Source organism: Neophocaena asiaeorientalis, unplaced genomic scaffold (genome assembly GCF_003031525.2).
Source record: "Neophocaena asiaeorientalis asiaeorientalis breed wild unplaced genomic scaffold, Neophocaena_asiaeorientalis_V1.1 scaffold198, whole genome shotgun sequence".
NCBI lineage: Eukaryota > Metazoa > Chordata > Mammalia > Artiodactyla > Phocoenidae > Neophocaena > Neophocaena asiaeorientalis.
Window position 1 is genome coordinate 4,013,792 of NW_020175221.1, and position 17,661 is coordinate 4,031,452.

Here is a 17,661-nt window from a genome sequence, read left to right on the forward strand (position 1 = left end):
TTTAGTTTCAGGTGTTCAGCAAAGTGATTCAGTTTTATGTGTGTGTATATATATATCATTTTCCCTTATAGGTTATTACAAAATATTGAAAAATATTGAGTAGAGTCCCCTGTGCTCTACAGTAGGTCCTTGTTGGGTATCTACTTTATATATAGTATTTGTGTATCCGTTAATCCCAAACTGAATTCGTCCCTCCACCACCCACCCCTTCCCCTTTGGTAACCATAAGTTTGTTTTCTATGTCTGTGGGTCTATTTCTGTTTTGTAAATAAGTTCATTTGTATCATTTTTTTAGATTCCACATATAGGCGATATCATATGATAAAATGATTTTAAATCAAAGTATTATAATAGTAACATCATACACTTTAAAGTTTTAAAACCGCTCTCCCTCATATTTATTGAATTCTCTTTTAAAACTCATTTTTAAGAGAAGATATCATATATTGAGCCCTTACTATATGCCAAACACGTTTTGGCAAGATTTTATGTGTCTCATTTAATCCTCACAAACCCTATTTTATCTCCATTTTATAGCCTAGGAATCAGGCTTAGAGAAGGTTAAGTAACTTGTTCAAGGTCAAACAACTAGTCACTAGTGGTGTTTGGATTTGCACCCAGGCAATCTGACCTCAAAGGCTACTTTTTAACCCTCTTTAATTAACAGACATTGTCTCAAAAAGCAGACTTTTTACATTAAATAGAACTTATTTGTAATTGTGGTCAAGGGGAAATTACTTGAGTTGCCTGGATTATTTTACCATTACTTTTAACATGGGCAAGGAAAGATGTTATCAAACAAATGTAAATTAAACGAGTCCACTGAAATTTTGCTTTCTAGTAAATCAATTTCCTTCTTTATCTATTGCATCAGGTGTTAAATTATCATTAAAGGACATTCTATGTGCATTTATTTCTGGCACATTTTTTTCCAAATCCTATTTTAATGAAAACCTCCAGTTGTCTCACAATGTTAGAAACAAGGGCTTCAGTTGGCAATGTGATTTTTCCAGTCGTATGTCTTTCAAAAAATCTTTTTAAAATTATTTTTATTAATTTAATTCAATTTTAGAATATAGCATTGTCCCTTGAGGTAGGTAAATAGCATTAGGAACCACTTGATTAAACATAGGGTCTGGTATGAATCTGAAAGCAGAACTAAAGATATAGTATGACCTATAATTTGGATACATGCTGATAACATTTATGTACATTTAAACAAAGCACCAGCTAAAGAGATGATTTAAAGGAAAACAGATGTTGGTCAAGGCAATATTTTTGCTCTTGACTGTGTCTATGTAACAGCAAGCAACACTTTATAAAATAGAGTCAGTGATGAATAAAGCAAGTACATTGATTTCTCAAGGTGAGAATCCATGTCTTAAACCTTTTATTTCTAATGCTTTGCTTTGCTCTTTAAGAACGAGACGTCTAGAACAAGACTGGCTATCAGTTCCTGAATGTACCATTAAAATTTAATCTTTTGGATTCCACTTACATCAGTACTTAAATTCATGGAGACAGAAAGCTGGTGGTTGTCTGGGTTCAGGAGGAGAGGGGAATGGGTGTTATTGTTTAACGGGTATTACGTAGTTACACTTTGAGAAAATGAAAAAGTTTGGAGACGGATGGTGGTGATGGTTGCCCAACAATGTGAATGTACTTAATGCCATTGAGCTGTACACTAAAAAGGGTTAAAGTGGTAAATTTCATGTTATGTCTGTTTTACCACAGTAAAAAAAAATACTTAATCTTGACGTGTGCTGATAGAGGGTCCAAATATAGTTAGCCATTTGATAAAGGGAATAGCTAATTCCTTCATTTTAAAGTAAAATCTATAGATTTCTAGCTTCAGAATGGTGGACAGATGACCTCCCTACCCCACTTTTCTCTAAAAACATCACCCAAATCAATAACATGAGTGAACTCTGAAAATAGGGATCGTACAGAGGTGTGTATAGTGTACACCCATCCACAAGCCCTCACTCTCAGTATAGTCAGCGTACCCTCCCCTTGGAAGACAGAGATTCTGGAATAACAGTCAGAGAGAGCAGAAGGAATAGCTGTGCAAACAGGAGGATGAAACAAAACTCTGCAAATAGATCAGGAAGACCTCCACTTCCCTTCTGTTGCCCACATCGGAACGCTAGCAGGCAGATTTACACCTGTCCCTAGAAAACGCAAACTACCTCAGAGGAAACAGTCTTACAGTGACATTTAGGGTGGTCACATAAAATACCTGCTGGGCACTGACCACACTATAGCCACTCCCCCAGTGCACAAGCCCTACCCAGGCACCCACAGCCACCATCATCCTTCTAGGCCTCAGCCTCATCTATGAACCAGAATCAGGGATCCAGGCAGGAGTTTGAGGATCCTACTCTCACTACTGTCTGATGAGCTATTTGAATGCATCTCTTTAATACCATTTAAATATTTAATTAAAATGAGGTTACATTTACAAAGATACATGTAATTTGAGAATTAAGAGGACCATGAAGAGTGAAAGAAGGAGAAGCAGGGGTTAGAATATAAAGGAAATACAATAGCACTTATGAAACTTTAAACAACTTACTTGATCCATACAATGTGGGTTTTGGGTTTTTTTGATACAGTATTTTGACTTAGTGCAAAGTTCTCAAAGCCAATTATAAAGTGCATATCCTGTCAACATTACTGATCCCAGGCAAAAATGTTGATACTAGTTTTAAAAACTAGTTTTCTGCACCTTTTAACTGACAATATAATTTGTTGACAAATGTTGAAATCTATACCTTATCAGAGGTCTCACATATTGTTACCTTTTAAAATGATCATTTGTTAGCCATTATTACTTAATGAGGCAATCAAAATGCCATGTGTTATGTAGGTAACAGCAAACCACCCTTACCCATGCGAGGAGTATGACTAAAGACCTTATCCCACTTTACAGCTAACAGGCTCGTGATCTTGTCATATATACCCTCATTATGAATCTAAAAATTAGAAAAAAGGACAGTGAACTTAGATTGTTTAATCCTGGATATCTTGAAAATCTAGAATTTACTGGCTGTTAAATATGTCCATTGTTATGCCAGTAACATGCACACATATACCATTTACAATGGATATTTATTCATTGCTGCTGTCCAGCTGAAGAGGGTGGATGTCTTAAAAACAATTCCCAAAAACATAATAGCAACTTTTAATCTCCGTCTCTTCTCCCTCACCAACCCACTCCCCTTTCTCATAAGCAAACACACACATACACACACACACACACACACGCACGCACGCACGCGTGCACACACAGCAGATACATCTGGATCCAATTACTTTTTCTACCGCCAGTGATGTGACTTTGAACAAATCAGTAGCTTTCTTTATTCATAAAATTATCACCCTTAATTTGCAAGGTAGCTGTGATGAATAAATAAGAAAGTATATAATGTACTTATTAGGTAATTAATAGTAATTATTATTATTTTTTAATTTATGACAGCTTTATTGTTTTAAATTAATTTTTCAATGCAGACTCAGTCTCTAATCAGTGTAGAATCATTTAGTTTTTCCATTTGTTTTGTCAATTTTGTTGGTTGTGTTTTTCAAGGAATTTTTCCATGTTGCTTAAATTTTCAAATTTATTGGCATAAAGCTGTTCATAATACATTTTCATTAATTTTTATGTCTATAGAACTGACACTGATAATTCGTGTTTTCTCAGATCAGTTCTTTATCAACATTACTAGGTGTTCGTCAATTTATTATTCTTTACAAGGAACTAGCTTTCGGCTTTGATGATTTTCTTTTTTATGCCATTGTTTTATACTCTTATCTTTATTTTTTATTTTATTTTTCTTTTATTCTACTGTTAAAGTATAATTGGCTGTTATCTTTCTAGCTTCTTGATATTATACTTTATAAAATATTGTCAATCTTTCTTCTTTTCTTTTTACCCCCCAGCTTTATTGAGGTATAATTGCAAATAAAATTATGTGTATTTAAAGTGTACAACATGATGATTTAATATTTGTATATATTGTGAAATGATTACCACAATCAGGTTAATGAACACTTCTATCACCTTACGTAGTTACCATTTTTTATGGTGATAATACTTAAGACCTACTCTTTTAGAAAACTGCAAGTTTACAATACAGTATTAACTGTAGTCACTGTGTGGTATGTTAGATTCACTGAACTTATTCTTCTCATAACTGAAGGATTGTACACTTTGACCAGTATCTCTCCATTCTCCCCTCACCCATATTACCATTCTATACTCTGTTTCTATGATTTTGACTTTTTTTTTTTTCTTTTAGATTCCACATATAAGTGAGATCATACAGTATTTGTCTTTCTCTGGCTTATTCACTTAGCATAAGGTCCTCTAGGTTCATCCATGTTGTCACAAATGGCAGGATTTCCTTCTTTCCCATGGCTGATTAATATTGCATTTTACATATATATATATATACACACACTATATATATATGCTATATATACTATATGATCTATGATATATATATCATATAATCTTTACTCATCCATTGGGGGATACTTAGGTTGCTTCCAAATCTTGGCTGTTGTGAATACTGCTGCAATGAACATGGAAGTGCAGATATCTCCTTGAGAAACTGGTTTCTTTCCTTTAGATAAATACCTAGAAGTGGAATTGCTGGATCACATGATAGTTCTATTTTTGATTTTTTTGAGGAACTCCATTCTGTTTTTTATAATGGCTGCACCAGTTTACATTCCTACCAAGAGTGTACAAGGGTCCCCTTTTCTTCACATCTTTACTAGCATTTGTTATTGCTTGTCTTTTTGATTAAAAAAGTCTGAATAGGTGTGAGGTGCTATGTTATTGTGGTTTTGATTTGCAATTCCCTGATGATTAATTATGTTGAACATCTTTTTATGTACCTATTAGCCATTTGTATGTCTGCTCAGGTCCTTTGCCCATTTATTAATCATATTATTTGGGTTCTTTTGCTATTGAGTTGTATGAGTTTCATATGTATTTAAAATATTAACATTTTATCAGATATGTGGTTTGCAAATGTCTTCTCCCATTCCATAGGTTACATTTTCACTTTTGTGATATTGTGATTTATAAGAAATATATATTTGGTCATTCAGCTGACCAAAATCTCTTTCTAATATATATTAGGTCTTTTTCCACTCGTTCCTGCTTCATACCTCTTAAAACCGCTGGAATTTCCTGTGGTAAGGGCCATAAAGGTGTCTTTTGTTTTGTTAATGAGGTAACTTAAAGAAGAGGACTGGTTGGTAGGGGAACCCACCAATCCTTTAGAGGATTGGAATTTTCAGTTTCACCCAGACCTCTGGGAAGGAGAGGGGCTAGAGGTTGAATCAATCCTCAAAGGCCAGCGATTTAATTAGTCTTACCTGTAACAAAGAAGCCTCCATAAAAACTGGAAAGAATGGGGTTCAGAGAGCTTCTGGATTGGTGAATATGGGGAGATGAGGGCCAAGTGGTGCTCTAGAAGAAAGAGTGTGGAAGCTTTGTTTCCTTTCCCCATACCATGTATGCATCTTTTCCATTTGCCTGTTCCTGAGTTATATCCTTTTATAATAAACCAGTAATCTAGTGAGTAAATGAGTTTCCTAAACTCTTGTTAGCAGCTCTAGCAAATTAATCAGATCCAAGGAGGGGGTCACGGGAACCTCTGATTTATAACCAGTTTTTCAGAAGCACAAGTAACAACCTGCGCTTGCAACTGACATCTGTAGAGAGCAGGAGGCTGTCTTGTGGGACTGAGCCCTTAACCTGTGGAATCTGATATTATCTCCAGGTGGATGGTGTCAGTATTGAGTTGAATTCTCAGACACCCTGCTGGTGTCAGAGAATTGCTTGTTGGTATGGGAAAGCCTTCCCCACACTCACACACTTTACAATTGGGTGCAGAACCCAAAAGAATTTCATTGATGATTTCATTTGCTGTGCAGAAGCATTTTAGCTTGATGTAAAGATTCGATGCAATACCTATAAAAATTCCAATGGCATTTTTCACATAAATAAAAAAGACAATTCTACCATTCACATGGAACTACAAAAGACCATTAATAGCCAAAACAATTTTGAAACAGAAGGACAAAGCTGGAGGCATCACATTTCCTGATTTCAGGCTATACTGCAAAGCTATAGTAATCAAAACAGTATGATACTGACATAAAAACAGACCCACAGATCAATGGAACAGAATAGAGAGCCCAGAAATTTACCCATGCATTTTTGGTCAATTAAGTTTTAATAAAGGAGCCAAGGACATACATTGGGGAAAGGATAATCTCTTCAATAAATGGTGTTGGGAAAACTGGATAACCACATGCAAAAGAATGAAACTGGACCCCTATCTTACACCATTCACAAAACTTTACTTGAAATAGATTAAAGACTTAAATAGAAGACCTGAAACTGTAAAATTCCTAGAAGAAAATAGGGAAAAACTCCTTAACATTGGTCTTGGCAATGATTTTTTAGATAGGACACCAAAAGCACAGGCAAAATAAAACAAGTGGGATTACATCAAATCATGATAATTATTGTTCTAACCTGACATTTTACAAAAGAGGTAGGAAACCTGACGGTCAGAAGCCTTCAAAATGTAATACTTTGAGCTTTTCCTCGGAGTTAAGGAATTTAGCTCCAAAGACATTTATGCTTATAGAAAAGTCCTTGAATCCAAATGTATACTTAGTGAGTGTAGTAAGATAATAGAAACAGCTCAAAATCTGCTCCAGATTCCCGTCCAGATAAAGGAAATACCACATTATTCCTCAATAAGGAGGAAGTGCTGCAAGATTTCAAAATGTCTTGTTTTTATAATATTAGAGTACAGTGTAGAATGCCAGGAAACTGTAATCAAAAACAAAAAACAGGGCTTCCCTGGTGGCGCAGTGGTTGGGAGCCTGCCTGCCGATGCAGGGACCACGGGTTCGTGCCCCGGTCCGGGAGGATCCCACGTGCCGCGGAGCGGCTGGGCCCGTGAGCCATGGCCGCTGAGCCTGTGCGTCCGGAGCCTGTGCTCCACAACGGGAGGGGCCACAACAGTGAGAGGCCCGCGTACAGCAAAAAAAAAAAAAAAAAAAAAAAAAAACAAAAAAAAAAAAAAAAAAAAAAAAAAAAAACAAAAAACAAAAAACAAGGCCCAAAAAGGGGGGGGGCCCCGTACAAAAAAAAAAAAAAAAAAAAACAAAACAAAACAAAAAAAAAAACAAAAAACAAAAAACAAAACCCTGCAGATCCATGGTCATTTTTTCCTAAAAAGTTAGTTGACATATATACAGTCCTGAACTTAAGCACATTTAACAGGCCTGCATATATTGTTAGACCATAGCATGGTTCTCAAAAATCTGCTCATGACAGATCTGTTGTAATCTGAAAATAAGAGTTTACTCAGAGAAGATTTGAAAGTGGGCAGAGTATTTCAAAGTCATAATATCTGAAAAAACTTGGATTGTATAGTAAAATCATTCCTTAACCATTCATTCAGTTGGTTCCAGTTACTGTTTTATGTTTAACTCTTGGCTTTTGGTAAACGTCCTTAGTCCCATAAGTCGTGCTCACCATTGACTAAGAGAAGAGGAATCATGTTTAGGGTGCCCCCAGTCTAGTTGCATGCAACTGGTGCTTTCCACAGGAGTGTTGCCCATATTGCCTTGTGACACCAATTAGTATGAGAGAGATTTTCAGTGATAGTTGGACCTTTTTTTTTTTTTCTATTAATACTTATATTGGGGGGAAAATGTAATCAGCATATCAAACCCATTTATCAAATAAAGTTATCATTTAAATTTATGTTAAGTTAAAAAAAGTGAGTCAATGAAGAAAAATATCTAGTAAGTAATGGTGTAGATGGTATAGATGCCAGTAGGGCAGATTTGTAGAGGTTGTGTCCAGATGCCTGAAGTTTAGGAAACATCATACTGCACAGTGGTTTGATTCAACCAAATGTATACGGTTGGATGACCTCAGTGAACATAAACGTTTGTAGTACAGTCCTTTGAAATGTTGTGGTGACAATAGTCAGACAGAGGTTTATACAACACTGTACAATTTAGTGCATCGGGGAAATGCTAGAAATCATAGCAGCTTCTAGATTAAATGTATGCTCTTCAAAGCCATCCAGACAAGTGCCTCATGGTTCCTAAAGTCCACTCTCCTCAGATTCAGCCATCCACGTTAGCCATCTTATACACTATCATATATTTGTATACTAACAGGAATGTTTGGCGTTGGGAGCAGAGCTATATCCCTCCATTCTGAGAAGCTTTTCAGAGGAAAATTATGTGATAGTCAACATATAAAACATTATTTAAGAAATTTCCCTGTGACTCCAATAAAGATGTAAAAAAAAAAAAAAAGAAATTTCCCTGTGAAAAAATTGCCTTAGGATGGAGAAAACACTGTAATATTGAGCAAGTATTATTAGGGTTTTTGAAAATTATTATTATTTTGTGACTACCTTTTTTTAGCACTTTTTTAATATTTATTAAATTTAATTAATTAATTTTGGCTGTGTCAGGTCTTAGTTGCCGCATGCAGGATCTTCGCTGAGGCATGTGGGCTCTTTTGTTGTGGTACTTGGGTTCTTCGTTGCAGCATACAGGCTTCTCTCTAGTTGTGGCGCCAGAGCGTGTGGTTTCTGTAGTTTGTGGCACACGGGCTCTCTAGTTAAGGAGCGCAGGCACAGTAGTGGCACGCGAGCTTAGTTGCCCCTTGGCATGTGGGACCTTAGTTCCCCAACCAGGGATCGAACCCACGTCTCCTGCATTGGAAGGCAGATTCTTTACCACTGGACCACCAGGGAAGTCCCCTGTCACTACCTTAAATGTTAGGGGTAAGAGCAAAAGTAAAAATTTCAATCTCCATGGCCTGGTAGTATTGTGTATCTGTCTTTTTCTGTAATGGCAACCTTGAAGTAGGGATCCAGGAAGCTTTGAATCTTCTGGTTAGTCTCATATGTTGTCAGATTCCCCGCTACTTAAACTCAGTTTCTTTGGGCACAGGGATGATATATTAGTCATTAAGGGACTGTTACACAGTGTTTAGGAGATACCCAACAAGTGGGCTAGGATTTTCAGAGATAGATTCTTGGAATACGTGTAACATTGAGCAGCACACAGGACAGCACTAACCTAAGAGGTTAAAGATGTGTTTGTGACAGGGAAGGGAGTGCCGCTGAGCTAAGTAATCTCACTGGGACAGAGAGCCTTCTGGGGGATGGTGGAGCATAGGACTGACTATTTCAGGAGAGTTTAACACACAACATTCAGACATTACATTTTGTGATCACTGTCATTTTCTTTCTGAAATGACAGAAGATATTTGCTGGACCTTGCATGATAGAGGACAGTGCTTCAAATAAGTAATAGTAGTTGGTTACTTTTACTCAGTCTGGGTTTTTTTTCCCCCCCACATTAAAATTCCAAGAAAAAAAGATAAACCTCTTTTTGTAAGCCCCCTGAGTAGTTCCCTCAGCTTTCTTTTGCATTTCTGAAAATATGTGATTGGTTAACCCGCCTTAAAGTGGCAGCAACATGTTAAACACGGAACAGAGCCAAGAATCCATGAAGGTCCCTGAATAGTCATAGGAAAACTGAAAAGCTTAAGGAGATAACTATATGTCAAGCAGTTTATTGGTATTTACCTGAAGAGGGCTGAGGGTCACTCAGAGGAGACTAAAATAAAAAAAATAAATGCACCTTGAAGTGTGACCAGGGGAGGAGCTGAAGTGTTTGTTGTAATGAGCAGCCAGAGGTCTGGCGGGATGCCTTACTACATTAATTTTCCAAGTCCTTTGGGTGGGTCACAATTGCGCTAAAACATACTGCCTGCAAATGCTAAATAAATACCAAGTTCACGTCAGACTAGAGAACCAACGTACTAACTAATGTCATTTAAGAAATCAGAATGCTTAAATTATTTTTCACTTGATAGTTCACATCCAAAATAACTGAAGTTGGCACACCCAGAGAAATATATATCCTCGGTGCAAATGTTTAGAGGGATGGGGAGGGAGGTCAAATCCTCTTCTCTTAGAAGCAATTTGAATTGTTTTGTTTGTTTTTTGTGTGTTTTTAAAATTTTTATTGGAGTATAGCTGATTTGCAATGTCATGCTAGTTTCAGGTGTACAGCAAAGTGATTCAGTTATACATATACATATTTAGTCTTTTTCAGATTCTTATCCCATATAAATTATTACAGAATATTGAGTAGAGTTCCCTGTGCTATACAGTAGGTCCTTGTTGGTTATCTATTTATATACAGTAGTGTGTATATGTTAATCCCAAGCTCCTAATGTATCCCTCTCCCCAACGTTTCCCCTTTGGCAACCATAAGTTTGTTTTCAAAATGGGTAGGTTTAATTATGTTTACTATAATAGAAAAGTTTTTATTTCAAATGTAGGAGGTGGGGCAGGGATTAGTCTTCACAATAAGAGATGTTGAGGTGATATGATATAAGCTTCATTCCTTACTGAAGGACTGTTAGGAATTTGCAAACCCAGAGTCTTGGTATATATAAATCAATGAAATTTGCATATGATTTTCAAAATGAAATAAGGTTTAGAAAACATTGTGCAAGAAAACAGCCTCAGTACATGTAGCCACTTGTCCAGCAGAAATTCATTAGATTTTTCAGTTTAAACATCACGGCATGACCTGATGCAACATTGCCTGCTACGTTCTGTTGGATTTTTAAGAGGCAGTTTGTATCTCTACAACCAAACCCAAAGCGTGACATTTCATTAAATGGGCTCAAAATGAACAGCTGCTAAGTTCCCCAAGTCCTCTCAACTTTGCTTTTGACTAGAAATTTTAGTTTTCAGTGCCAGACTTTGAGAAAATGATTTTTTTTTTTTTTTTGAGGGAGGATAAACAAGTCTGTGGAAAAGGGGTGTGTTCCTTATGAAGGTGCTCAGGGAATCTTACCCTGAATAACACAGACACCTCATTTCCCAGACGAGGAAATGGATTTATAAATTTTGAGATGTCTTCTGCCTGCTTGGCTGGTTTACACTCCAGGTCTCTGGTGCTGATCTGCGGCGAAGCTTTATAAGTTTCAGCAATTGACGAGGCTGGCTGGGCGCCAGGTCTTTTTTTTTTCACCCTCTCACTTCCCTGCGATGTTTTGAACTGCCTTCCTACAGACGTCATACAGCCCTTGAGGAATAGTTTCTGCCTGGTGAGATTGAATGATAGTTCTCATTCACAAAGGCTTGGAGTCAGATTCTAAGCAGGGGACACAACGGAAATTACGTTCACAGGTACAGCAGCGAGCCCAGCTCAAGTGTGGAGAGCTTTGTTCCCTCCATGACTTATTGGCTCCCCCCGGAGAAGAGTGTTTTCCTGTGGTCGCCCTGAAATGGAACTTCACTGACAGCTCTGTGGTGTTACTGTACCTCGCGGTTATTTTCGTTTCCTTTCTCTCTACCTGAGCACTTTTAGAGTGTCAGAAACCTTTAAACCTTTTATTGTGGAATTGTAAAAAGGATGCGATCAAGTGGCTCTTTCACTGTGTTGGTTGCCCTTGTGACCAGATGAAGAATAGATTCAAAATCCAGTTCCTCCCTTGGCAATGCAAAACAGAAAACAAACTGTCACTTAAGAACAGCCCGGTGCTGGCGTAAATTCAGTATGAAAGAGGAAAAAGCTCCTATGTCTTAGAAACCTCCCTCTGTTCTGGACTGGAGGCAGGAGTTGGACTCCGGGAAATTTGGATTTCTTCAAACAACCTCCTTTGGAAATGGAGTATATTTCAAGCCATCTTTTTCAAAATACAGCTGAAATGTATTAATCAGAATACTTGAAGATTTTTTTCTTTCTTTTTTTTTCTCCAAAATGAGCATTATTATGAAGCCAAGATCCCGGTCTACAAGTTCCCTGAGGACTTCGGAGGGAGTGTGGTAACGTGCTTTTCTCTCCTGCTTCTCCCCTTCTTTCCTTTTAAGATTGACGTAATAGTGGAGTATTTAGTAATGGCTGACTCGGAGCTTCAAGAGTTAAGTGTGATGTTAAGGCTTTGTAAGAAAGAGCACACTGTTGGTGACACTTTCATTCTCTATTTTGTGCCTGATTTTGTCTGTTTTAAAAACAGTGGCGCTCACACTTTTTTTTTTAACTCCACGTGGACCATAGCAATTCATCTGGTGACAATTTTTAGAAGAGGAAGGAAACTTGCAAAAAACGTTGGGAGTTTAGAAAATGAAAACTTGTCATTTTTCACTGCCTGATCAGGCTGTGTGTTTTCTTATCTTTCTTGCCTGATGCAAGCAGGCTGGTAGTTGACAGTCTTTGTCATGGTCTTTAAAAGTAGTACCTGGGCTTTTAGCATATGTGTGTTAGCGTAATTAATAACGTCATATATTTTAATCATATGAACCAACTTGAATTTAACTATGACTATATGTATATCAAGTTGCTTATCATTCAGGAATCTCCTACATTTTATTTTGTTAGTATAGTGTTCCCTGATAATTATGTTTTTTGGTAATTTTAGTGTTTTCATCCTAACAAAAAGTATGTTAATTTCAATTTATTGCAATATTTAATTCTACTATTTCCTCAATATTGTTTGATGTGGTCATACACACATGGTCCTTAAGGAATAGTTTCTCAATAAAGTAATTTTTGTGTCTAAAATAGTTATTTACAAAAATGTTTTTATGGCTGTTTCAGAGGTTAATTTTACTTTGTTTATCTTAGTGATTGATTGTAAATAAATAAATAAACTCACTTTTTGAAATGGAAATAATCCTTCAGACAGGAGGATTAAAAGCAATGATTGAAGGCAGGTGTTGGGGATAGAATGGAAGCAGGCAGGTAAAATGTATTACATATAATTATGTGAGCAGGCAGATACACAAATAAATACTTACATTATTTGCATAAGGAATTCAGTCCACATTTATGTGACTGGGTTATCATTTGCTGTTATTGTACTAGTGTTTTATAGGGGACTAGAATCAAGAGTTGTCCCTTCAGTGGTATTTCTGTGAGTTTTAATAAACTATAGATGCAGATTTCATCTCATATCACTTGTGATCTTTTAAATAAATACGTGCAATAAATTCCTCCTTGAGTTTATTTAAAGAAAAGGTTGCATCTGCAAACAAATTCGTGTGGCTCTTTTACACCAAGTAATAAATACTGGGAAATACTTAGAAACCTTCTATTAGTTACCATAGCTAATGTAAATCTCTAATATAAATGGGTGATCAGAATTTATAAAATTCACCTGTGATTTCTATCCTCTTATATGTGAATAAATAGTATTTAACCAACCTATCTCTTATTTTTGCCTAAAATGCCGGGAGACATTTCCAAATTCAGGGTTCAATCAATCAGTAACAGTTAGTTCATTTCAGGAGTCTAGTAACATTGACATCCTTTACTCCTCCGAGAGTGTCATGGTCTGTTTTAATCCACAACTGTTCTATTTTATTATTCTAAATTATAAACGGTATCATCATAGATAAATAGGGCCACAATTCAAAATATATTTCTAAAAATATTGATTTATGAATGTGTATATTGTTCCATTTAATTTTAAATAGTTTGCATAGTGTTTGGGTCAGAATGGTGTTTATGTAAGAAATAAATGTCTCTCTTTATGCTGATGATCCCTAATGGCACACTACGGAAACTCCCAGTTATTAATCTTACATCTGTCTTATTAATAATATGACTGTTTAGGTATATCACTGCTACCTCTAAATCATTTGACCTGAGATTGTAATTGCTGTAATTAGTTTAACTGTTTTATTATCCCTTTTATCATTCAAATTCTATGCACACATTTATTTATTTATATTTATATTTTTAAATAGTAGAATCTACATAGATTATACATCAGGTGTATAGAGGAAATATACATGTGTATGTGTATACGTATACATCTGATTAGGAGATTACATGGCAAACTCCTAATGATATTATATACCCTTCCTCTTAATTCATCTACTTAAAAAACACGCCTTACTTATAGTTAAAATTCTATTAATTTCCAAAAATAAGATTAAAATAATCCTGAAATTAATCTGTTTCCTGATTATATAATACTGTAAATATATATAAATTTAAAGTATTATATAACAAGAATATATACTAGGTAGCTTTTAGCACATCTTTTTTTTTTAACACCTTTATTGGAGTATAATTGCTTTACAATGGTGTGTTAGTTTCTGCTGTATAACAAAGTGAATCAGCTATACATATACATATATCCCCATATCTCCTCCCTCTTGTGTCTCCTTCCCATCCTCCCTATCCCACTCCTCTAGGTGGTCACAAAGCACTGAGCTGATCTCCCTGTAGCACATCTTTATATGTGTAGATGTCTGTATATCTGGTAAACAACAATTTGCTCAGTGTCTAAAGTATGGCAGATAAGCATTCCAATACTGTACAGATGTGATTTTCTGAATAACATTGCTCCTCAGATCAATAAATGATTTCTCTTTTCTATTAACTCTCTCCTCCTAAGGTTATAAAAGTTCGGGATGGCTGAGAATTCTTACTTTGGCCTCATGATCATAGTAAGAGTATTTGAGTAGACTAAAACTACTAGTTTTCTAATTGAGAATAAAAAGATGTAACAACAATAATATTTTGGAGGGAAAATTACTTATAACCCCCACTATCCCATCCTCAACTATTCTCATTTTTCACTTAACTTACATATCTTGAACAGTTGTAAATTCTGTGCTCTGCGTCTTCATTTACATGTCAGCATGTACTTTTGTAATAATAATACTTCTAGCTTTCATTTTATTGAGTATCCCTTGTGAATGTGGACTCTGTAGAGAATTTTACATACAGTATCTTGTTTAGTCCTTATAACAGAATTGAAGGGAAGGAGTTGTTAACCCATATTTTACAGATGAAGAAATGAACCTAAGTGATAAGATAACTTGAACAGGGCCCTTTAACTTCCAGGGAGGGCTGGGATTGAACCCAAGTCAGTCTACTTCAGAAGCAGTGCTCTTTTTATTTCAGCATGTTGCCTCCCTCTACTGTCTATCTAACTATCATTTTTAATGACTGTAAAATTATTCATCTTGTGACTATATCTAAATGCACTAAAATATTTGGTTAGATATTGGGCTATTAAAGAAGTAAATTGGAAGTTGTCTTTTGATAAGTATGATAGCCTACGAAGTTTAAGGCTGATGTTGGGCATTGAAAAATGACTATTTGAAAAACTTTTGTAATTATTTTCTACTGGTAGAAAAGAAGGTTCTCTCTTCCCTATTAAAGAGAAATAAGAAGCAAAAGTCAGTGCTTCTCAGTTCTGAATAGATAGATCATCTTTCCAATTACATTAGCAAGTTTTACTATGTTCTCTGCAAGCTCTGTAAGGCTTCAGGTAAGAAACAAGTACTATGTCTCAGACTTCGTATGAAGTTTCATACTGTTTTAAGTCAGCTTTGAAAAAGGTACAAAATCTTCCTTTTTACATCTTTTATCTTACAGGCTTTTGTAAATGGGAAGACAAATGGAATTTGCATACTTTCTGCCTGTTCAGTATACTCTGACTTGGCTTAGGGAAGTGACTATTTTCAAGATTGCTTCAGAGTTTTGAACCTGCAATAAACTTTTTTGATCCTATTACCTAAGTTTGTATCATATCTGGTATATAATACACCTAGAGATAAACAGCTTTGAAGAGAAGTGGTTAAGATACCTTGAATATAATTTAAGACATAAAAAATGTTTTAATGCCAGGGAAGCACAGAGTGGATCACAGATAGGTTTACTCTTTAAAGTCATGAATTGTGAAATTCTCTGAGAAAGCCGTTTGTCCACTCTACGTCTAACTTGCTTTGTGTCCCTGGAGAAGCCACCTAGTCCCTCTATAGCCAGGTTTACTCACCTGTCAAGTAAAGGGAATGAGCTAGATCAGTGAATTTCAAACATGTATATTCAATGAACACTTTTTACAAATGATATGCTAATATAAATACGGAAATGTGTACAAAACATTTTAAATTATATGTTTATATTTGGTATATAGAGATAATTTTTTTAAAAGTATATATGTATGGTATATATAAGTAAAAATCTATAAACATACATATAACAATAAAACAACCACTGAGTTAGCACCTTTACTCCCCACCCTTGCAGTACCTTTAAAGAGCTTTTTTGAAAACCACTTTGCTAATAAACTACTATGATCCTTTATAGTTCTACTTTCTGTAGTGCTACACTGCCACTGGAGAGTCATTTGTGTTTTCCATATCCCTTTGTGGACTGGGATAAACTTGCTGGTAATTAAACTTCCTGGGAAGTTCAAATAACAACAGTTCAAAGACTTGAAAGACTTTAACATTAGGGGAAAATTCTCATTTCTGGGAAATCACGGAAGAGTTATAGTTAAGATCCACTCATTTTATTTAGCATCTTATTTTTTTACAAATCTATTTTAAACTTGTTTTCGGTGGGAAAATATTTGTTTATTACATATACAGATAGTGGACATCAGGAATACAGCATGGCAGTTGATAAAGAAATGCTGAATTGGTATTGAATTGTTTAGAAGAAAGGTGCTTCTTTAGTTTGGGTATTGACAAAATGGGGTTTTCAACCACTTTTTCTATCATGCCACTGGTGACTAAAGGTCATAGGTTAAATTGCCCTGTGCAGCACTCTCCTTAGCTACACTGCAATCTATAGACTCCACATGAATAGAACTGGCTGTGGTTATGTGTGCAGCAACACTTACTCCGACCTGTAACTCTACTCTTTTCTTCCCCAACACCATGGTGTTTGCCCCATCACTAAAACCTGCCTTTCAGCATAGGTTTTTACCTATTAAGGTCTTATTAGTCTCTCTGTCAGTCATTCCAATCATGTAGTGAATTTTATCAGAAGGAGTGAAGATATGAACGCAACCATGGGTATAGGTGTAGTTAGTCATGGATCCATCCAACTAGCAAGATTGAGAAAAGTAGATTCTAAGATGAAGCCGAAGAGGTTCAAGGAGATTTTCCTTAGGGAAAGATGCCTGAGAGATATGTATAAATATTCTGAATAATAGAAATACTAAATATAGAGAATTGCAAAAGCCTGGATAAAGGTAACAAGAATGGGACCTGGTTGCTATTAACTAGGTTGGTGAAGAATATAGTCAGAAAGAAAGCACAGTCTTAATGAAAAGCCAACGTAGATTTTTAACGGAGCTCCTCCAGAGATTATCCAACTTCTCAAGAGATAAAACAGAGGTGTTTTATCTCTTGAGAAGATATATTAGAAAATGGATAGTAGAAGTAAAGGATGCTCTAACCAAAAGCACCAAGTCTCTCCAGGGATCCGAGCCTACAGGAAGCCTGGGGTATCACAGAGGCACAAAGACCAAAGACAGTGAGCCTGGATAAGGTACTATTAAGTGTAACCACATAAACATAACTAATGGGAGGCCATGCCTGTGATGTGTCTCAGCTCTCTAAATGCCTTGCTCTGTGGTCAAGTTTGGCCTAAACTCGGAAGTCCTTCAGAAGGATGGAGAATAGGTAGAAGTCCAGAACCTATGGATGCAGCTCTTAGCATAACAGGGGAGATACGAATGATATATGTTTATTATCTACCTTCAGCCTTCCGTGGGGGTTGGCTCTCCTAGGAGCATCCTGGGTGATGTGTGAGGGTGTGAAA

The 17,661-nt window shown here is 36.1% G+C and overlaps 1 protein-coding gene across 4 annotated transcripts in view; it reads left to right on the top strand.

The window, feature by feature from the left end:
• The window catches only part of PDE4D (phosphodiesterase 4D), a 1,104,527-nt gene that overhangs the window by 812,256 nt on the left and 274,610 nt on the right, over window positions 1-17,661 (top strand). The window contains exon 1 of one of the 4 annotated variants that reach the window (XM_024765391.1): window positions 11,147-11,915. The exons of the other annotated variants lie outside the window; for them this stretch is intronic. Within the exon in view, the coding sequence (XP_024621159.1) occupies window positions 11,851-11,915 (65 nt within the window). The 5' untranslated portion in view covers window positions 11,147-11,850. Of the gene's footprint in view, window positions 1-11,146; window positions 11,916-17,661 lie in introns of those variants that run through there. 4 annotated transcript variants of the gene reach the window in all.